This window comes from Magnolia sinica, chromosome 9 (genome assembly GCF_029962835.1).
Source record: "Magnolia sinica isolate HGM2019 chromosome 9, MsV1, whole genome shotgun sequence".
Taxonomy (NCBI): Eukaryota; Viridiplantae; Streptophyta; class Magnoliopsida; order Magnoliales; family Magnoliaceae; genus Magnolia; species Magnolia sinica.
Window position 1 is genome coordinate 89,411,427 of NC_080581.1, and position 17,907 is coordinate 89,429,333.

Consider the following 17,907-nt stretch of genomic DNA (forward strand, 5'->3'; position numbering starts at 1 on the left):
CACTTACCAACATTTTGGAGCAGAACGCTCTCAAATGGCATGCCCGATTGGGACATTCGTCCTTTGAGTCTCTTTGTAAACTTCTTTCTAGCTTATTATTTTTCTCCAATAAATTGTGAAACATGTTAGTTGGCAAAACACACTAGGTCTAGTTTTAGTTCTCAAATTAATAACCATGAAACTGAATTATTTGCATTAGTTCATTCAGATGTGTGGGGACCCTTTTAGATCCCAAGTTTGAGTAATTTTAAATATTTTGTTTCATTCATTGATGATTGCTTCCATGTGACATGGGTCTATATGCTTTATGATAAGTCGAAGATTTTTGAATGTTTTAAACATTTTCATGCTAAAATTAGAACTCAGCTCTAAAGATAAGTAAAATTCTTACATTCAAATAATGCTCTTGAGTATCTATCTAGTCACTTCTAGACTTACCTATATTACTTCGGTATTACACATCAAATATCATGCCCATATATATTGCAACAAAACAGTGTTGCTGAATCTAAGACTACACATTTTCTGGAAGTGGCTCGCTCCCTCATGATACACATGAATGTTCTAAAGTATCTTTGGAACTATTCAGTTCTAATGGCTTGTTATCTTATAAATCGCTAACCATCCTCTGTTTTGCATGGGTGTACACCCTTCTCTCTTTTATTCCCTGGAAAAAAATCACTCTCTTCCTCCTTGTGTGTTTGGGTGTATTACATTTCTTCATAGTATTGGTACCCCCTTACATAAAATGGACTCGAGAGCCATAAAATGTATCTTTCTTAGGTACTCTCCTGGCAAAAGGTTATACACAGACAATTGAATTAGATTATGAGGAGATATTCTCTCTTGTGGTTAATCTAAACTTGGAGCGATTTTTCATCTCAATTGCAGCTACCAGATCCTAGTCCCTTTTATCAACTAGACGTGAAGAATACCTTCTTACATGATGATTTTTCAAAAGAAGTTTACATGGAATAATCGGGGTTCATTGCCCAGGGGGAGAGGGGGAGCGTTTGTAAACTTCATTGCCTGAGGTTTATTGCGTGGTTCGAGAAGTTTAGTGATGCTCTTATTTATACTACTTTCCATTATTGTTGTGTGGATCACTCCATTTTCATATATAAACCGAATTGTGAAAAGGATTGTGATTTTGATTGTTTATGAATGTCGACGACATCATAGTCACAGGTAGACACTATATATTTAGTTGCAATTCCAAACTAAGGATCTAGGCACCTTGAGTTACTTTCTTGGAATAAAGGTGCATGCTCAACTGTTGGAATTACTTTAAACTATCAAAAGTATAATATGGAAGAGCCATGAATGCTAGGATATAGACCATGTGACACTCCAATGGAGCTAAATAGTAAATTGGTAGATGATCAAGGGGACCTGTTTGAAGAACCCGAATGATATTGTCAACTAGTTGGAAAAATAATCTATATCTTACGGTAACTGGACCAGATATCTCTTTTTCTGTAAGACTAGTTAATTGATTTATGCATAAGCTAAGAGTACCACGTTGGGAGGTTGTGGTTCGTATTCTGCGCTACTTGGGACTCTTGGACAAGGTTAATTATATTAGTCTAATACTCATCTTCGCATTGATGGATATACAGATGTAGGTTGGGTTAAATCTGTGATTGATAAACGTTCCACCTTCGGATACTGTACTTTGATTGGAGGTAATCTTGTGATGTGGGACATTAAGAAAAAGAATGTATTGGTTAGGTCCGGTGCTTGAGGCTGAATATAGGGTTATGGGCCACAGTTTGTGAAATGATTTGAGTGACATCCCTTCTTCAAGAATTCTTTTGACATCTCTCTTATGATCCTTCATTGTGATAATTAGGCAGCTATCCATATTGTCAATAATTCAATATTTCATGAAAGGACTAAACATATAAAGGTGGATTGTCACTTCATTCGAGAGAAAGTCGCATCTAAAGAGATCGTCATCAAACATATGTTCAATCAAAGTAGTAACTAAGAGATTTTTACAAAAGCATTAACTTAGGATATGGGAGTACAAATTTGTAATAAGTTGGGTATGCACAATATATATGCCTAGCTTGAGGGGGAGTGTAGAAAATAGGACCATTTGGGTTATCTTTAGGTCTGGGCCCACCTTTAGGCCCAACTCTCTTTCTCTTACATGTCATATATAATGCAAACCCTAGGTTGTGAGAGGGCTCTCCAGCTACTCTCCCAAGCATCTCTCTCTCTTGGCACTTTTTTCTTTAAAAAGTGATAAGGTGGAGATTTGTGGGGCCCACGTGATATTTTTATGTATCCAAACCGCCCAACAAATGTACACCATGGTATTGAGAAGAATGAAAATTTCCTAATCATCAAGCTTTCTTGATTGGCCATTGTAGGAATCGGTAGAAATAGGGTAGAATTGATGTGACACGGAAAAACGGATTGACAGTGTGAATATATAAAGAATACATACATAAAGGTGGGCTGTACAGTAGGAACCCCACCATCTTGGGTGAGGCCAGGGTCTCACCTATGGAAGCGGATTGCGTATTGAGTAACTCAGTACGCTAAGCGTCCTGAGTAAGCTCTGTGGTGTCCACCATGATTTATGTATTTTATCCAGTTCGTCCATCTACTTTACCGGATAATTTTAGGGCCCTAGTTCAAAACCAAAGCATATACAAGTCTAAAATGGATCACACCATAGGAAACAATGTGAATTGAATGTCTACCGTTGAAAAATTCTTGGGGTCACATAAGTTTTGAATCAAGATTATAGTTGTTTTTTCCCTTCATCCATGTTTTCATGATCTTATGAACAGTTTATATGACAAATAAACATTACTGTGGGACCTAGCAAGGTTTCAACTATGGAAATCATTATTTCCACGATTTCCTGTGGTATGGTCCACTTGAGCTTTGGATAAGCTTCAATTTTTGTCTCAATGCCTAAAATGAGGTTGAAAAATGGATGGATGACATAGATAAACCACGTACATTCATAGTGGGCCCAACTGAGTTTGAGTAACTCACTACGCAATCCGATTTCCTCGCCTATTCCCCTTCCACACATGATGCATATTGCGTCTGGGCAGGGCTCTGTGGGGCCCACTGTGATGTAAGTGTTTTATCCACACTGTTCATCATTTTAAGGTATGAGACAAAAAATGAAATAAGTTCACAGCTCTAGTGGACCACACCAAAGGAAGCTGCAGTGCTAATGACACTCACCCTTGAAACCTTTCTAAGGGCAAACGTGATGTTATTTTTTTTTTTTAACCATCCAAACCTATTCATAAGGTCATGTAGACATGGATGAAGCAAAAAAACAAATATCAGCATGATCTGATCAGAAACTTCTCCAGCTCTCAAGAAGTTTTTAATGCTGTACGTTCAATCCCCAATTTGTGGTCCACTTAAGCCTTGTGCCTGCCTTGTTTTTTTGTCTCATACCTTAAAATGAAATGAGAAAAATGATGAATAGAGTGGATAAAACACTTACATCACAGTGGGCCCCATAGAACCCTGCTCGGACAGGACGCAATCCGCGTCCTCCACGGAGGAGGTGAAATCGGATTGCGTTCTGAGATACCAGTAGGCTTATATCTCACTGAGTAAACTAAGTTGATCCTAGTGTGAATGTGTGTGGGTTATCCATGCCGTCCATCTGTTTTTCAGCTCATTTTGGTAGCTGAGCCTACAATTGAAGCATGCCCAAAGCTCAATTGGACCACACCACAGGAAACAGTGGGAATACTGACTTCCACCGTTGAAACCTTGGTAGGGCCCACAGTGATGTTTATTTTTCATCCAACCGGTTCATAAGATTTCACAGACATGAATGAAGGGAAAACACAGATAACCGATTGATCCAAAACTTCTGTGGCCCCCAAGAAATTTTTGACGATAGAATTTCAATTCACACTGTTTTCCCGTGATGAGGTCCACTTCAGATTTGGATATACTTCATTTTTGGGCCAGAGCCCTCAAATTATCTATTAAAATGGATGGACAGAGTGGATAAAATATGTAAATCATGGTCGACCCCACAGAGTTTACTCTCAGCGTGATGAGTTGCTCAGTGCGCAATCGGCGTCCGGAGGAGGTGGATCCTCCAAATACAATACCAAAGAAAAAATTTTAAAAAAATGCACCACATCGAGCCATCAGGGATATCCTGGTGCCAGTGGGACGGGGCAATAAACATCCCTCACTGACAATTAGGATAAATAAGAGTTTGGATCTTCTCTTTGACACAAGCAGGGATTTCCTGCTTGTTCCAGTGTGAATGGCTACGTTATCACTGACTCCACTAATCACATTGCAACAATTAAGAAATCCCTGCTGATATGGCGGGCAGAGGATCCAATTTTAATAAATATATAAATATTGAAAAGACAAATAAAATTTAAATAAAGAAAAAGACATCCTTACTCTTATTTGATGATAAGAGAGGGTATGTCTCGGATCTTATACCAGTCCTCTCCCTCATTTTCTCTCACCCTTTCTTTCATTTCTTCTGACATGTCTTCCAACTTCAATTCTTGAAGGGTGATGACATATCGCAATCCATCAGGAAGCATCTTCAATCTTTTGCAGTCTTCAATCGCCAAACACCTAAGATTCCGCATAGCTCCTTCCTCCACTCTCCACTCCTCTAATTCATGGAATCCAACAATATTCAGAGTGTCGAGCAGTGGAAACCCTCCAGCAGAGCAAACCATTTCCTTTCCCATGTAAGGGTCTTCTCCAATAACACTGCTGTCGATACAGAGACTCCGAAGGTTGGGCAGCTTCTCCAGTGTTACCATCGGGTCTCGATCTAATTTGGACCCATATAAGAATAGCTCAGTGAGGTTTGGTGGGAATGCATGCGGCTCTGGTAATTTCTCTAAACGTCCAATCAATTCCATTTTATATAGATGCTCATGTTTTGAGAAGGACTCAAAAGCTGGAATCCACGATTGATAAAGTGCATCTAGCAACAATGATCTGAGGTGGACCAATTTACTAATGGAACGAGATAATGCCATATGGACATCTCCTTGTATTTCATCTATTTCCAAATCTCTCAAATTGGTCAGTTTCTCTAACCCATCTTCTATCCAGCTGCCCGCCTTTACTCCTTTCAGCGTCTGGAGATTGCTCAAGTGATGGAGTTGCATGCCGCTGATGAACCAACCATACCCTACCATTAAGTGCCTTAGCTGTTTCATCTGCGTAATAACATCTAGTAGCAGACCTGACCAGAGTGAATGCCGTATATCAAGAGTTTGTAAATTAGACAGGCTGATGGATGGTAGAAATTCTGACGCCCGCAGACGTAGGTACCTCAAGCAGATTAGGTCCCCAATTTCGTCAGGGACACGTAAGGGTGTTCCGCTTTCGAGATGCAACACCCTAAGAAATTTGAAAGATCCGCCCAGGGTATTCAGGGCTAGTTTCCTTCTCAAGTCACCCTCGTAGCTGAAGTCCAATAAAGAGCGGAGGTGTGCAGTGGAGCTGTTAAGAGAGATGCAGTTGCTGATGTCACCACTAGTCATTGCAAGTCGGTCTGCCATGATGGATGACGTAGGCGCTTTGTTACCGTACACGTACAGGAATCTTTCGCTCTCTGCTTTTGAAATCGCAAGGTCGCGTAGTTGATCATGAATCCAACACTTTTTAACCATTCCATTGCTTTTCCTTTCGGCCACCTGAATCATGCTTCTACTGATGAGCTCTTCTACATAATCCTCCGCAACGTCTTCCATTTCTTTTTCTCCCCTTCTCTGCACGAATCCTTCCGCTATACATATCCGAATCAATTCATCCACACAGATTTCGGAGTGTTCAAGAAATGCTCCAAAATAAAGAGAGCAGGGCTTCAAGTAATAGGGCAAGTCATCGTAGCTCAGGGCCAATATGCCCAAGATTGCATCTTCTTCACTTTGATGTAGCCACCATTCCACACTTCTAAGCACTTTCTCCCACTTATACACTGACTTCTCTTTCCTTGATAAGACGCCTCCTAAGACTGTGATTGCTAGAGGTAAACCTCCGCATTTCGCAACCATCCTTCTCCCCAACTCCTCCAGATTTGGAAGGCATGCAGGAGAAGGATTTTCCAGTAGTGCTTTCTTGCAAAACAATGTCCAGCTCTCGTTTTCATTGAGAATATGTAATTTATGAGGTGTGCTCTGCGTATCTGCATACTTTGCTACTTCTTCATTATGAGTCGTGAGCAGCACTCTGCTGCCATTTTCACAATCTGGAAATGCAGTAACCAAGCCATCCCAAGCTTCTCTGGACCATATACCATCAATTACCACCAGATACCGCATCCGTTCCAAGTACCAAGAGAGTTTTCTCCGCAAGTCTTCCTCACTATCACTCTCCATTGAGCCTCGCCATCGACATATACTAATGATACATGCTAAAAGAATATCTCGCACTAGATATTCTTGAGGCGCATTCACCCAAAAACGAACACCGAAACTCTTCCGTACATGGTGGTAAACTTCCTTTGCAAGAGTAGTCTTACTTGTTCCTCTTATACCAGTGATCGAAATGACAACACGCCGCATATCTCCTGGAATCAGCCTCTCCACCAGTGTCCTCGTCTCGTCTTCGAAGCTGAACACTTCGGCTTCAGCGACAATAGGAGCCCTCTTCTCCCTCTGTATCTGGCTTTGATTTGAAGAAGTTGAAGCTTCTCCACGTGCCTGTATATTGTGGATGCCGTACTGTGATCTGTTGGACAAGATCTCGTCGAGCCTTCTTTTTAAGTCGAAGATCTTCTTTCCAAGATCCTCAATGGCTGGTATGTCTTTGATGCCACTATTAAAAGTGGATTGGTAACTCATCAATCCAGCACTCGTCGCTCCTCGTTGCTCTGCAATTTTAAAGATGAAGGAGTCGATGACGTTCTTGATGTTGTTTGCTACTTCTATTAGCTGAACACTTTCATTATACCCGCGCATCCCATCCACGTCTTTGAGTAAGGCTTTGAGTTCGTTTCGAAGTGGCATAACACACCTATCTACATGGGGAAGGTAAAAATCTTTCTGCCTTAGAAAATAGGTCAGAGTTTCTGCAGCGGATTGAGCAGCACTCTTTGCCATTCTCTCTGTCTCCCTTCCTTCAGGAGCTTCCATGTTCAAAAAATAGCCTTCTTCAACAAGGAAAGTCTCTCCCTACAAAAGCAAAGGCGCACTTAGTTATTTCATCTTCTGCTTTCGTAAAACCCACGACTCTCTTTGAGTGCGGATCATCTGTGTTGTTGGGAAACGGATTGGCTGCTCCCCTGCCACTAGCCCGGTGGCTAATAGTAGGTGCTCTACGGGCCCACTATGAAGTATGTCTTTTATCCATGCCGTTCATTCATTTTTACAGATAATTTTAGCACTTGATCCCAAAAATGAGAGGTAAATAAATCTCAGGTGGACCACACCAATGGAAAACAATATTGATTGGATATCCACCATTAAAATCCTCCTAAGGACCACTGTACTGTTTATTTGACATCCAATCTGTTGATTAGGTCATATAGACTTCTATGGCCCCAAAAAGGTTTTAATGGTCGACGTTCAATTAACACTGTTTCCTGTAAGGTGGTCCACTTGATATTAGGATATACTTCATTTTTGGGCTTGAAACATAAAATTACCTTAAAAATAAATGGATGGCATGGATACAACATATACATCATGGTTGGGCCCACAAAGCACCGACACCTAACCATCGGGCTGGTGGCGGGGGAGTAGCCGTGTGGAAGACTTCGGAAATTCCAGTGTTGTTGCTCATTGTTACTTGATGACATTTAAAATCGGCACAACGCAACTTTTAGAGCATGGAAACTTTCGGGTTCCTCATGACTTTTGTGTTACATCCACACCGGTCATTAATTTTTTTAAATAATTCTAAAGCATGATACAAGAAATTAGGTAATATCCAAAGCTCAAGTGAACTAAACCACAGAGCAGCGGTGATTGAGCAAACTACAGTTGAAAGCTTCATGAGACCAATCGATAGGCTTATTTTCCATCTAACATGCTCATAAGGTCACACATACTTAGATGAATCTAAAGCACAAATATGAACTTCTTCAGACACTTCTGTGGACTCAAAAGAACTTTTCAACGGTAGCATCAATTCCTTCCGTTTTCTTTTAGGTGTGGTGTGGTACACTTTAGCTTTGGATCTAAAACACAAAATCGTTAATGGGTGTTTGGCGCAGGGGTTTAAATGGGATTAAGTGGAAGTGGGTTTTAAGATCCCATGAATCGTTGCACTGTCCTGTTTGGGACTCACATAAGAAAGCCCCTTCTTGAAATCAGCGCCGGAGCAAGGGTTTATGCCATCTTACTTTTGAGTTTTGAGTGGCTAGTGGTCGGTGCTACGTAGACCCCACCATGATGTATGTGTTTTATCCATGCCATCCATCCATTTTAAAATATAATTTTAGTGCTTGATCCCAAAAATGAGGTAGATATAAATCTCAGGTGGACCACACCAAGGGAAAACAGTAGTGATTGAATTACACCATTAAAAACCTCCTAGGGCCAACTGTGCAGTCCACTTGAGATTTGGATCAAACTCATTTTTGGGCTCATACCATAAAATGACATGGAAGAATGGGTGGACAATATGGATGAAACATATACATCATGGTGGGGCCCATAAAGCACTGACCGGTGGTGGCAAGATGAGTAGCCAATCCGTTTCACAAACATGAAGTGGGATGGCCTATGAGCCATGGGATTAGAAGACAATCCCTGACAAAGTGTAATCCTTACATTTCGGTAATTCCATCCCACTTAAACCCATCTAATCCCATGTTTAGTATACCCGCGGTTTATGATGTAAAAGGTGAGGTTAGCTAATAAAATATAAGAACAAAAAATAAAATATATATATTTAAAGGGTGTTTGGGATCTCTACAAATAAGAGTTTATTGGCTTTATTTTTATTTTTATTTTTAAAGATTTTAGGCTATTTGGTAAAAGCCTAATTAGATAGTTTATTCATTTAGAAAATATCAAATAAGCTTCGATTTTATAAGTTGGAAAAAAGATTACTTTTTGAAAAATAGATTATTTGGCTTAAGTGGGTAGATAGTATTTTTAATCAATTTTTAAACAATTTTGTCCTTTAGAGTTTTAAAATAATTTCCATCTTGCACCCTTCTCTTTTCTTTACAATCTCTCCAAGGTAGGCCCACATGATGAACGACCAATAGTGAAGGTGGGGCCCTACATGACGAATGGTCCACAACAAAGGTGGGCCCACATAATGCATGGTCACATCAGAGGTGAGCCCGACATGATGGATGGCCCACATCAAGGTGTAGCCCCACATGATGGACAATCCACAATAAAGGTGGGACCCACATGATAAATTGTGAACATTGAATGTGGGGCCACATGATGAAAGGTTGACATTAAAGGTGGGCCCACATGATGAATGACCTATATTGAAGGTTGGAATCCACGTGATGGATGGTCCATAGTAAAGGTGGGACCTACATGATGGTTGGTGGACATCAAAGGTGGGTCCCATGTGATGGATGACTCGGATCAAAATGTGCCCACACATAATTGACTATCTACATCAAGCGGGCCCCATATGATAGATGGTCCATGACAAAGGTGGGACTGACATTATGGATGGTGGACATCAAAGGTGGGGCCCTAATGATGAACGATGCATATTGAACGTGGGGGCCCCACATGACGTATGGTACACATCAAGGTGGGTCCACATAATGAATGATTCACATCAAAGGTGGGCCCCACATGATGGATGATATGCATCAAATTGCGTGCCTAGCATGATGGAACATCCACATCAAGTGGGTCTCATTTTATGGGTGGTCTGCATCAAAGGTGGGAACCACATGATGGATGATGGTCATTGAAGGTGGGCCCACATGATGAATGACCCACATTGAAGGTGGGCCCACATGATGAATGACCCACATTGAAGGTGGGGCCCACATAATGAATGGTCCACATCAAGGTGGGCCCACATAATGGATGAAGCAGGCTTCACATGATGGATGACTCACATCAAAGTGTCCCCCCTCGTAATGGACGGTCCACATCAAGTGGGCCCCACCTAATGGACAGTCCACATCCAAGGTCTCACATGATGGAGGACACGTATCCAAAGTAGGCCACATGATGGATGATCCACATAGAAGGTGAGCCTCACATGATGAATGGAAAATATCAAACGTGGGCCCCACATGATGGACAAGCCACTTCGAAGGTAGGGCCCACATTATGAACATATCAAATGTGGACTCTACGTGTAGGTGACGGGTAGCGGACATTGAGAAGCCTCACATAAAGGACAATTGGCATTGATGGTGGGCCCCATATGATGGATGGCCTACATCAAGGTGGGCCCCTAATGATGAATATTATACATATGAGACGGGTTTTGCATGATGGACGACCTACTTTGAAAGTTTGGCTCACACAATGGACGGTCCACATCAAAGGTGGGCTCCATATATAGACGATCCGCATCTAATATCCGACCTAATGGATGGCCCAAATGTCTTAATATATGAAGATCTTATATAGCCATCTAGTCTTTTACCATTTGGGGCACGATCCATCTAAGATCCAACAAAACAACCATCTCGAATGCTTTTATAATGGAGCTCGCACAATCTTTAAAAATGACATCAATTGTCCCTAAAAAAGCTATAATTTAAATATTTTTCTAAATGTATTTATTTTAAATAATAACTTTTCGTACTTGAAAAAGAGCTTATTAGAGTAACTCTTACTGAATTAGAGTAGAGATGCCAATGAGCTTATTAGACTTTGTTCATTTACATATTTTCACATTAGTTACCGCTTCTCCCTAGGCTCGGATTGGGTAGTATAGAACATAACAACGGACTTGCTGAGGTGGCAAACTTCTGTGGGCCCCACTATGACATATGTGTTATATCCACACTGTTCATCCATTTTGCAAAATCACTTTAAGGCATGAGCCCAAAAACGAGATAGTTTCAAACCCCAAGTGGACCACCTCACGGAAAGCAATGGGGACAATGATGCCCACTGTTAAAACTTTTCCAAGGCCCACCATGATGTTTATTTGCCATTCAACTTGTTCATAATTTGTCCACTATGATGTTGGCGTTAAAATTAAAAAAAAAAACAAAAACAAAAACAAAAGGTCCACTATGATGTTTATTTGCCATCTAACCTGTTCATAAGGTCATAAAGACCCAGAACACAAATATCAAATTGATCCAAAGACTTCTACAATACAAAAGAAGTTTTCAATGGTAGGTATTCAATCCCCACTTCTTTGTGGTGTGGTCCACTTGAGCTTTGAATATCCCTTCAATTTTTGGACCATGCCCTAAAATGAGTCGGCAAAACAAATGGTTGATGTTGCTAAAATGCAAACACCATTGTGGGTGTCACATAGTACTTACGCAATGTGCCATGGTGGGTCTCAGAAAGTCCTTACACCACGGTGGGTCCCATAGAGTCCTTATCCCACCAAAACGGATGATGTGGTTTGAATGGTGACCCCAATGTCAGCGAAATAGTTGGTTTCAAAGCTCAAAGCTCTATGGGGCCCACCATGACGTGCATGTTTTATCCATGCCGTCCATCCGTTTTTCTTGCTCATCGTAGTGCAAGAGCCCAAAAATGATATAGATTAAAAGCTCAAGTGAACCACACCATAGGGAAAATTGAGAATTGAATTCTTAACATTGAAATCTTCCTAGCAGCCCCAAAACTTTTAGATCAACTGTATATTTGTGTTTCCCTTCATCCATGGTCATATGACCTAATCATTAGATTGGATGGCAAATAAACATTACAGTGGGCCTTAGGAAGTTTTTAACAGAGGGAATTCAATCACCAATGTTTTCATCTGGCATGGTCCACCCAACATTTAGATCTACCTCATGTTTGGGTTCATGCCCTAAAATGAGCTACTAGAATAGATGAATGCCATGGATAAAACTAGGGCTAAAAGTTAGGCGGGTTCAACTCGACTGACCTGTGACCGACCCAACATTACGTTGGGCTCAGGCAGGATGTATTAGATTTGGTCTCGAGCTTGGGCTATATAAACACTAACCCAATAAAACTTGGGTCGGGCTCGGGTTGAGGTCTTGGGTCGCCTAGCCTAAACCTAACCCAAATATATATATTACTTATAAATTATAATTGAGTGTGGATTGTTTGTGTTGAAGGCACATTAGATTTCAGTGCAGTTGTGTCACATTGGTCCATGCTATTTGCAATGACTTAGGCTACTAAGATATGCTAGATTTCTCTCTCCCAAATAGATGGCATGCTTCACAACACGACTTTTAAAGGAGTAGTTGTCCTATATTTTAGTTAGTTTGTTTAGAAAAATAAAATAAAGTTGCTGTTGTTGTTTTGTTTTTTTTTTAATTTTTTTTTTATTTTTTATACAGTAAATAACTACACATATGATTAATAAAATCATAGGTACAAAAAATAAGATGTGTATTGAAATATAATAAACTAATGTAATAATAAAAATATTAGCATGTATCCACCCGACCAACCTGACTAACCCGACTGAGTCCGCTTGGGTTGAGAATTCCCAGCCCCAGGTTGGGTTAGGGTTGGGGTATAGGAACCTTGGGTTGGGCTGGGGTTAAGCACCAACCCGATCCAACCCGCCTGACTTTCAGCCCTAGATAAAACACATACATCATGTCCTAAAATAAGCTATCAAAATAGATGAATGGCATGGATAAAACACATACATCATTGTAAGGCACCATGAGATTCGACACTAGATAGCGGGTTGGTGGGGGGTCACCAATCGAACCACTTTCAAAACGGATGCCCTATAATTGGGGAGCGAATTAGCTGTTACCCCAAGTAACCCCTTGGGGGGTTTTACCCTAACCATGTGGGGCCTATATATATATATATATATATAGATCTAGATATATATATATATATATATATATATATATATATATATATATATATAGGGAAATGGTTCTATGCGGTTGAGCTCATGGGAACTTCCCATGAGATCGGGCTATGTGGGCCCCACCGTGATGCGTGTTGAACATCAACACCGTGCATTTGATGGGTTCCCTTTAAATTATGGGATATCCCAAAAATCAACCATATATGAAACTTAGGTGGGCCATACCATCTAATTAAAATCATGTGTAGACATGCCTAACACATATAAAAGCACTTTGTGAGGCCCACCTAAAATTTGGATGCGTCTGAAACTTGGTCTGACCCCTCATCCAAGTGGGATAGACATAATGGATGGGCTAGATTTGTGAAGCACATCTCGATGGGCCCAACAAATGATTATGAATGTTTTAATGGGAGGTTAACCCCTCTCAACTTTTGTATGTGGTGTGGCCCACACAAGTCATGGATTGACTTGATTTTTAAGCCTGAGGCCCACCATGGAATGGTGCATCTGACTGATGGGGTAGATGTTCGACACGCATCACGGTGGGGCCCACCAAGCTCGACCTCATGGGAAGTTCCCATGAGGTTGATGGCATAAAACCATTTCCCATATATATATATATATATATATATATATATAGAGAGAGAGAGAGAGAGAGAGAGAGAGAGAGAGAGAGAGACGCTAAGCTATGCACCAGTTCACATGTAATGACATGTAAACCTTGCTATCAATTATTCAACGATCTGGATGAAAGCGCTCTTATGCGCGAGTTTGAAAGAATGAGTTTTTTTTTTCTCTGGCACACATCTTCACCCTATTCTCGGCGTAAGCCTTTCACATGAAGTTCTTCCGCTGGGATGTTAGGTGGGTCCCACCAAGATGTTAGTGAAAAATCAAAGCCGTCCATACATTTTTAAAAATAATTTTATAATATGAACCCAAAATTGAGGTAGATCAAAATCTCAAGTGGGCCACACAGTGTTGATTGAACTCTCACCATTAAAAACTTCCTGGGGCTACCAAATTTTTGGATCAAGCTCATACTTGTTTTTTGCCATCATCTAGGTCTATATGACCTAATCTACAGGTTGAATGTCAAATAAACATCACGGTGGGCCCTAAAAAATATTTAATGGTGGGAATCATTATCACCTCTACTTCATGTGGTGTGGTCCACTTGAGATTTGGATATGCCTTAGTTTTAGGTTAATGCCTTGAAAAGATAAGGAAAAATGGATGGATGGTGTGGATAAAACCCATACATCACGTGACCACTCAAATCTCATGCCCATTCATAGCTAGAGACCGCAGCGTTAGGACGCGATCTGCGCAGATTTGCAGAGAAGTCACCGGATGGGGATTAGCTATTGACAAGTTGAGCGTGACGCGATCCGCACGGATTTGCGGAGAAGTCATTAAGTTCTGTGGGATCCATCATGATGTATGTGTTACATCCACACTGCCCATCCATTTGGAGAGATTATCTTAGGGCATAGAGCAAAGAATAAGGCAAATCCAAAGTTGTAGTGAACCTGACCACATAAAACAGTGGCGAGAGTGACGCCCACCGTTGGAAACTTCCTAAGGTTCATCATTATGTTTATTTGAGATCCAAATTGTTCATAAGCTAATGCAAACATGAAAGAAGGGAAAATATAAATATCAGCTTGATCAAAAACTTTTGTGGCCCTGAGAAGTTTTTAAGGGTGTGCGTCACTCTCCCCAATATTTTCTGTGGTGGGTCCACTAAAGCTTTGTATGTGGTTCATTCTTTAGGTCATGACTTAAAATGATCTCTCCAAATGGATGGACGGTTTGGATACAAAATATGTACCATGGTGGGGCCACAGAACTTTTTTCTGGATCAAGTTTTTTATTTGGTTAGCTTGTTAGTACACGTCAGGTGTTGAATCGAGGTATCTCCGCTCAGTCTACCAGTTAGCTATGGATCTGGGTGAAGATCAAGTTGATCATTCTATTTTCCCTTCATCTAAATCTGCTTGGTGTTATCAACATGTTGAAGTCAAACCTTAGGATTGGCTCTCTTCGAATTTTGAATGGTGAGCACTCAATCACCACTATTTCCTGTGTTATGGTCCACCTAAGATTTAGATATACATAATCTTTTGGATCTCATCCTAAAATTAGGGTAGAGAAATAGATAAACGGCATGGATATACAAAAAATATCAAGAGGGCCCCAACGTAAGGGTAACACCCATAACACCCATGTTATATGGGTGTACAATGGGAACAACTATATCCACCGTTGAAAGCTTCTGGGAACTGATGTTTATATACCATCAAAACCACTTTAGGAACAAATATCTACATATCAGGCGTTCAATCTCCACTTTTTCTCATGGTATGACTCACGTGAGTTTGGGATCTGTCGGATATTTAAAATCCTGCCCTATTGTGATTTTTCAAAACGGATGGATAGGCATGAACAGTTATTACCAAGCAGCGTACTGGGAGAATACGCAATCCCCGACGGACGGATAAACCTTTGTTGACTGACTTTTGTTTGAAAATTCACACTGATTAAGAAAGGCCACCAACCACATGCATTTCATTTCGGGGGCGGCTTCGGTGGATCATCGGATCCACAAAGCTGGGTGAGATCCATGACCGCGAGGCCCACTGTGATATATGTGACTTATATCCACGCCATTCACTTGTTTTGAAAACTCATTTTAGGGTAGGATCAAAAAAATGAATCAGATCCAAATATCATGTGGACCATAATATAGGAAAAATGGTAACCACCGTTGAAAACTTCTTGTGAGCTACAAAAGTTTTAGTCGGGTGGTCTCATCATCTTGATCAAATCAAGATTCCAGTGGCCTTATTAAGTTTTTAATGGTGGGGTTCAATCGCTACTGTTTCCTCCGATGTAGTCCACCTAACAGTTGGATTTGCTTCATTTTTGCGATCGTGACATAAAATGAGCTTTCAAAATGGACGGACGATCTGGATGAAAGGAATATAATTCCTACAATTAGGGATCCACAGACCACCCAAACTGCCCCCATTCATTTCGGTATGCAGCGCAACTATTGTTTTTTTTTTTTTTTTTTTAAAGCCTGCATCTAGAAGTAGATGGATCGTACTTGGATACATGATCCAAACCTTTCATCTTGTTGGCATAACTGTAGATGTACCATCTACTCGGATAAGGCATAGGGAGATTACTAGGGGGCTCAAATTGCCTGGCGCAGAAGACCACCAGTATTGACACGGCACTGGTCCATGTGGCATGATGTACGTGTAACATCCACACCATTCATCTTTTTTTTTTTTTTTTTCAAATTAGTTTTAGGCATGACCACGTAAATGAACCAGATCTAAAGCCAAGTGGACAATACCGAGAAAACAATGGGATAGAGTGACTACCATTGGATTATATCTTAAGATGTAATTCTAAAATTTCAACAAATATAAAACTCAAATGGATTATATCATTAGGAACAGTGTTGAATGACCGTCCCAAACTTTTTATGGGCCACAAAAGTTTTTGATCAAGCCCATCTTCGTATTTTTCCTCCATCCGTGGTTTGGTTGACCTTATCAATGGTTGGATGGCAAATAAACTTTACGGTGGACCCCATACGCATGGGCAGCCACTCATCAAGAAAAGGGCAGCGGCTTAGCTGGTGTACTACACACCGCCGATCTAGGTTCTGTGGGTCCCATCATGAGGTATGAATTATATCCCAACCATCTGGTATAATGCTTGAGCCAAAGAATAAGAAGATCCAAAGATTAAGTAGACTACACTGGCAAAAAGCAGTGGGGATTGACGACTACCATTGCAAAGAGAGTAAGTTTTGGATCAATATGATATTTAGTTTTCCTATTCATCCAGGTCTTATGCGACCTTATTAACAGATTGGATAGAAAATACATGCTATGGTGGGCCATAAAATTTTTTTAACGGTGAGAATCATTATCTCCACTGCTATTTGTGGTGTGGTCCACTTAAACTTTGCATATGAATTAGTTTTGAGGTCATGCTCTAAAATAATTTTGCAAAATGGATGAACGGTGTGGATATAATAAATACATCATTTTGGGCCATATGACTCTGATCTACTTTGAACCGTTCGTACAACGAGCTCGAGGACCGGCAGTACTCGTCTACACACGACACGTACCCACACCGGCCAGATCTCGGTGGTGTGTGGTTCATCAGCCAATCCGCTTCCCAAGAAGAGAGGGGAAAGATTAAAAGAAAATAATAATAATAACGAAAAAACGTTTTACCTTCTGAAAGGGGCAAAAGACTTGAAATCCAAAGTCGAAATTCTGAAAGTCCGGCCGGCAAACAGCTCAAGAAGAAGGCTGGGTTTCTTCGAGTATTCAGAAAGAAGGGAGAAATGGAAGACGAAAATGAAAAAAAGATAGCAGAGAGAGAGAGAGAAAGAGAGACAGGGTAATAGATATAAATAAGGGAAAGAAAAAGAAAAAGAGAGAAAAAAGGAAGAAGAAAACTCTGGAATCCATCCGCAAGCAGATAAGGTGAGACCCCGGATACACCAAAGTCGTGCATCCCCTAACCGTGGGGCCCACTGTGATGTATGTGACCACATCTAAGCCATTCATCCCTGTTTAAAGCTCATTTTAGAGCATGATCAAAAAAATGAAGTAGCTCCAAATCACACATGAGCCATGGTACAGGAAACAGTGGCGATTGATCATTAAAAACTTCTTGTGGGCCAAAAAATTCTTTGGATCAAAATGATATATGTTTGATCTCTTCATCTGTGTGTTTGTGATCTTATTAACAGGTTCGATGGCAAATAAATATTCCGGTGGAATCTACTAAGATTTTAATAGTGGGGATTCAATCATGACCATTTCCTGGCGTGTTCCACCTAAAATTTTTGTCAGATTTATTTTTAAGATCATGTCTTAAAACGAGCTTTTAAAATGTTTGGATGGTGTGAATTTAAGACAAATGTATTAACCTGAGCCCCATACC

The 17,907-nt window shown here is 40.6% G+C and overlaps 2 protein-coding genes across 3 annotated transcripts in view; both read right to left on the reverse strand.

The window, feature by feature from the left end:
- Positions 1-5,194, reverse strand: part of LOC131256023 (disease resistance protein RPP8-like) — a 72,636-nt gene extending 67,442 nt beyond the window's left edge. For both annotated transcript variants that reach the window (XM_058257020.1, XM_058257019.1), the window contains exon 1: positions 4,417-5,194. In XM_058257020.1, the coding sequence (XP_058113003.1) occupies positions 4,419-5,177 (759 nt within the window). In that variant the 5' untranslated portion in view covers positions 5,178-5,194 and the 3' untranslated portion in view covers positions 4,417-4,418. The remainder of the gene's footprint in view (positions 1-4,416) is intronic.
- Positions 5,195-17,339, reverse strand: LOC131255349 (putative disease resistance RPP13-like protein 3). Its single transcript, XM_058256049.1, has 3 exons — positions 17,190-17,339; positions 5,314-7,157; positions 5,195-5,198 (listed from the first exon to the last, which is right to left on the reverse strand). Exons 2-3 carry the CDS (start codon positions 7,116-7,118, stop codon positions 5,195-5,197), a joined length of 1,809 nt encoding a protein of 602 aa, XP_058112032.1. The 5' UTR covers positions 7,119-7,157; positions 17,190-17,339.
- Between the last annotated feature and the right edge of the window lie 568 nt (positions 17,340-17,907).

Bases quoted from the DNA above. Each gene is read 5' to 3' on its own strand.
- LOC131255349 (XM_058256049.1), bottom strand. From the start codon at position 7,118: ATGGAAGCTCCTGAAGGAAGGGAGACAGAGAGAATGGCAAAGAGTGCT.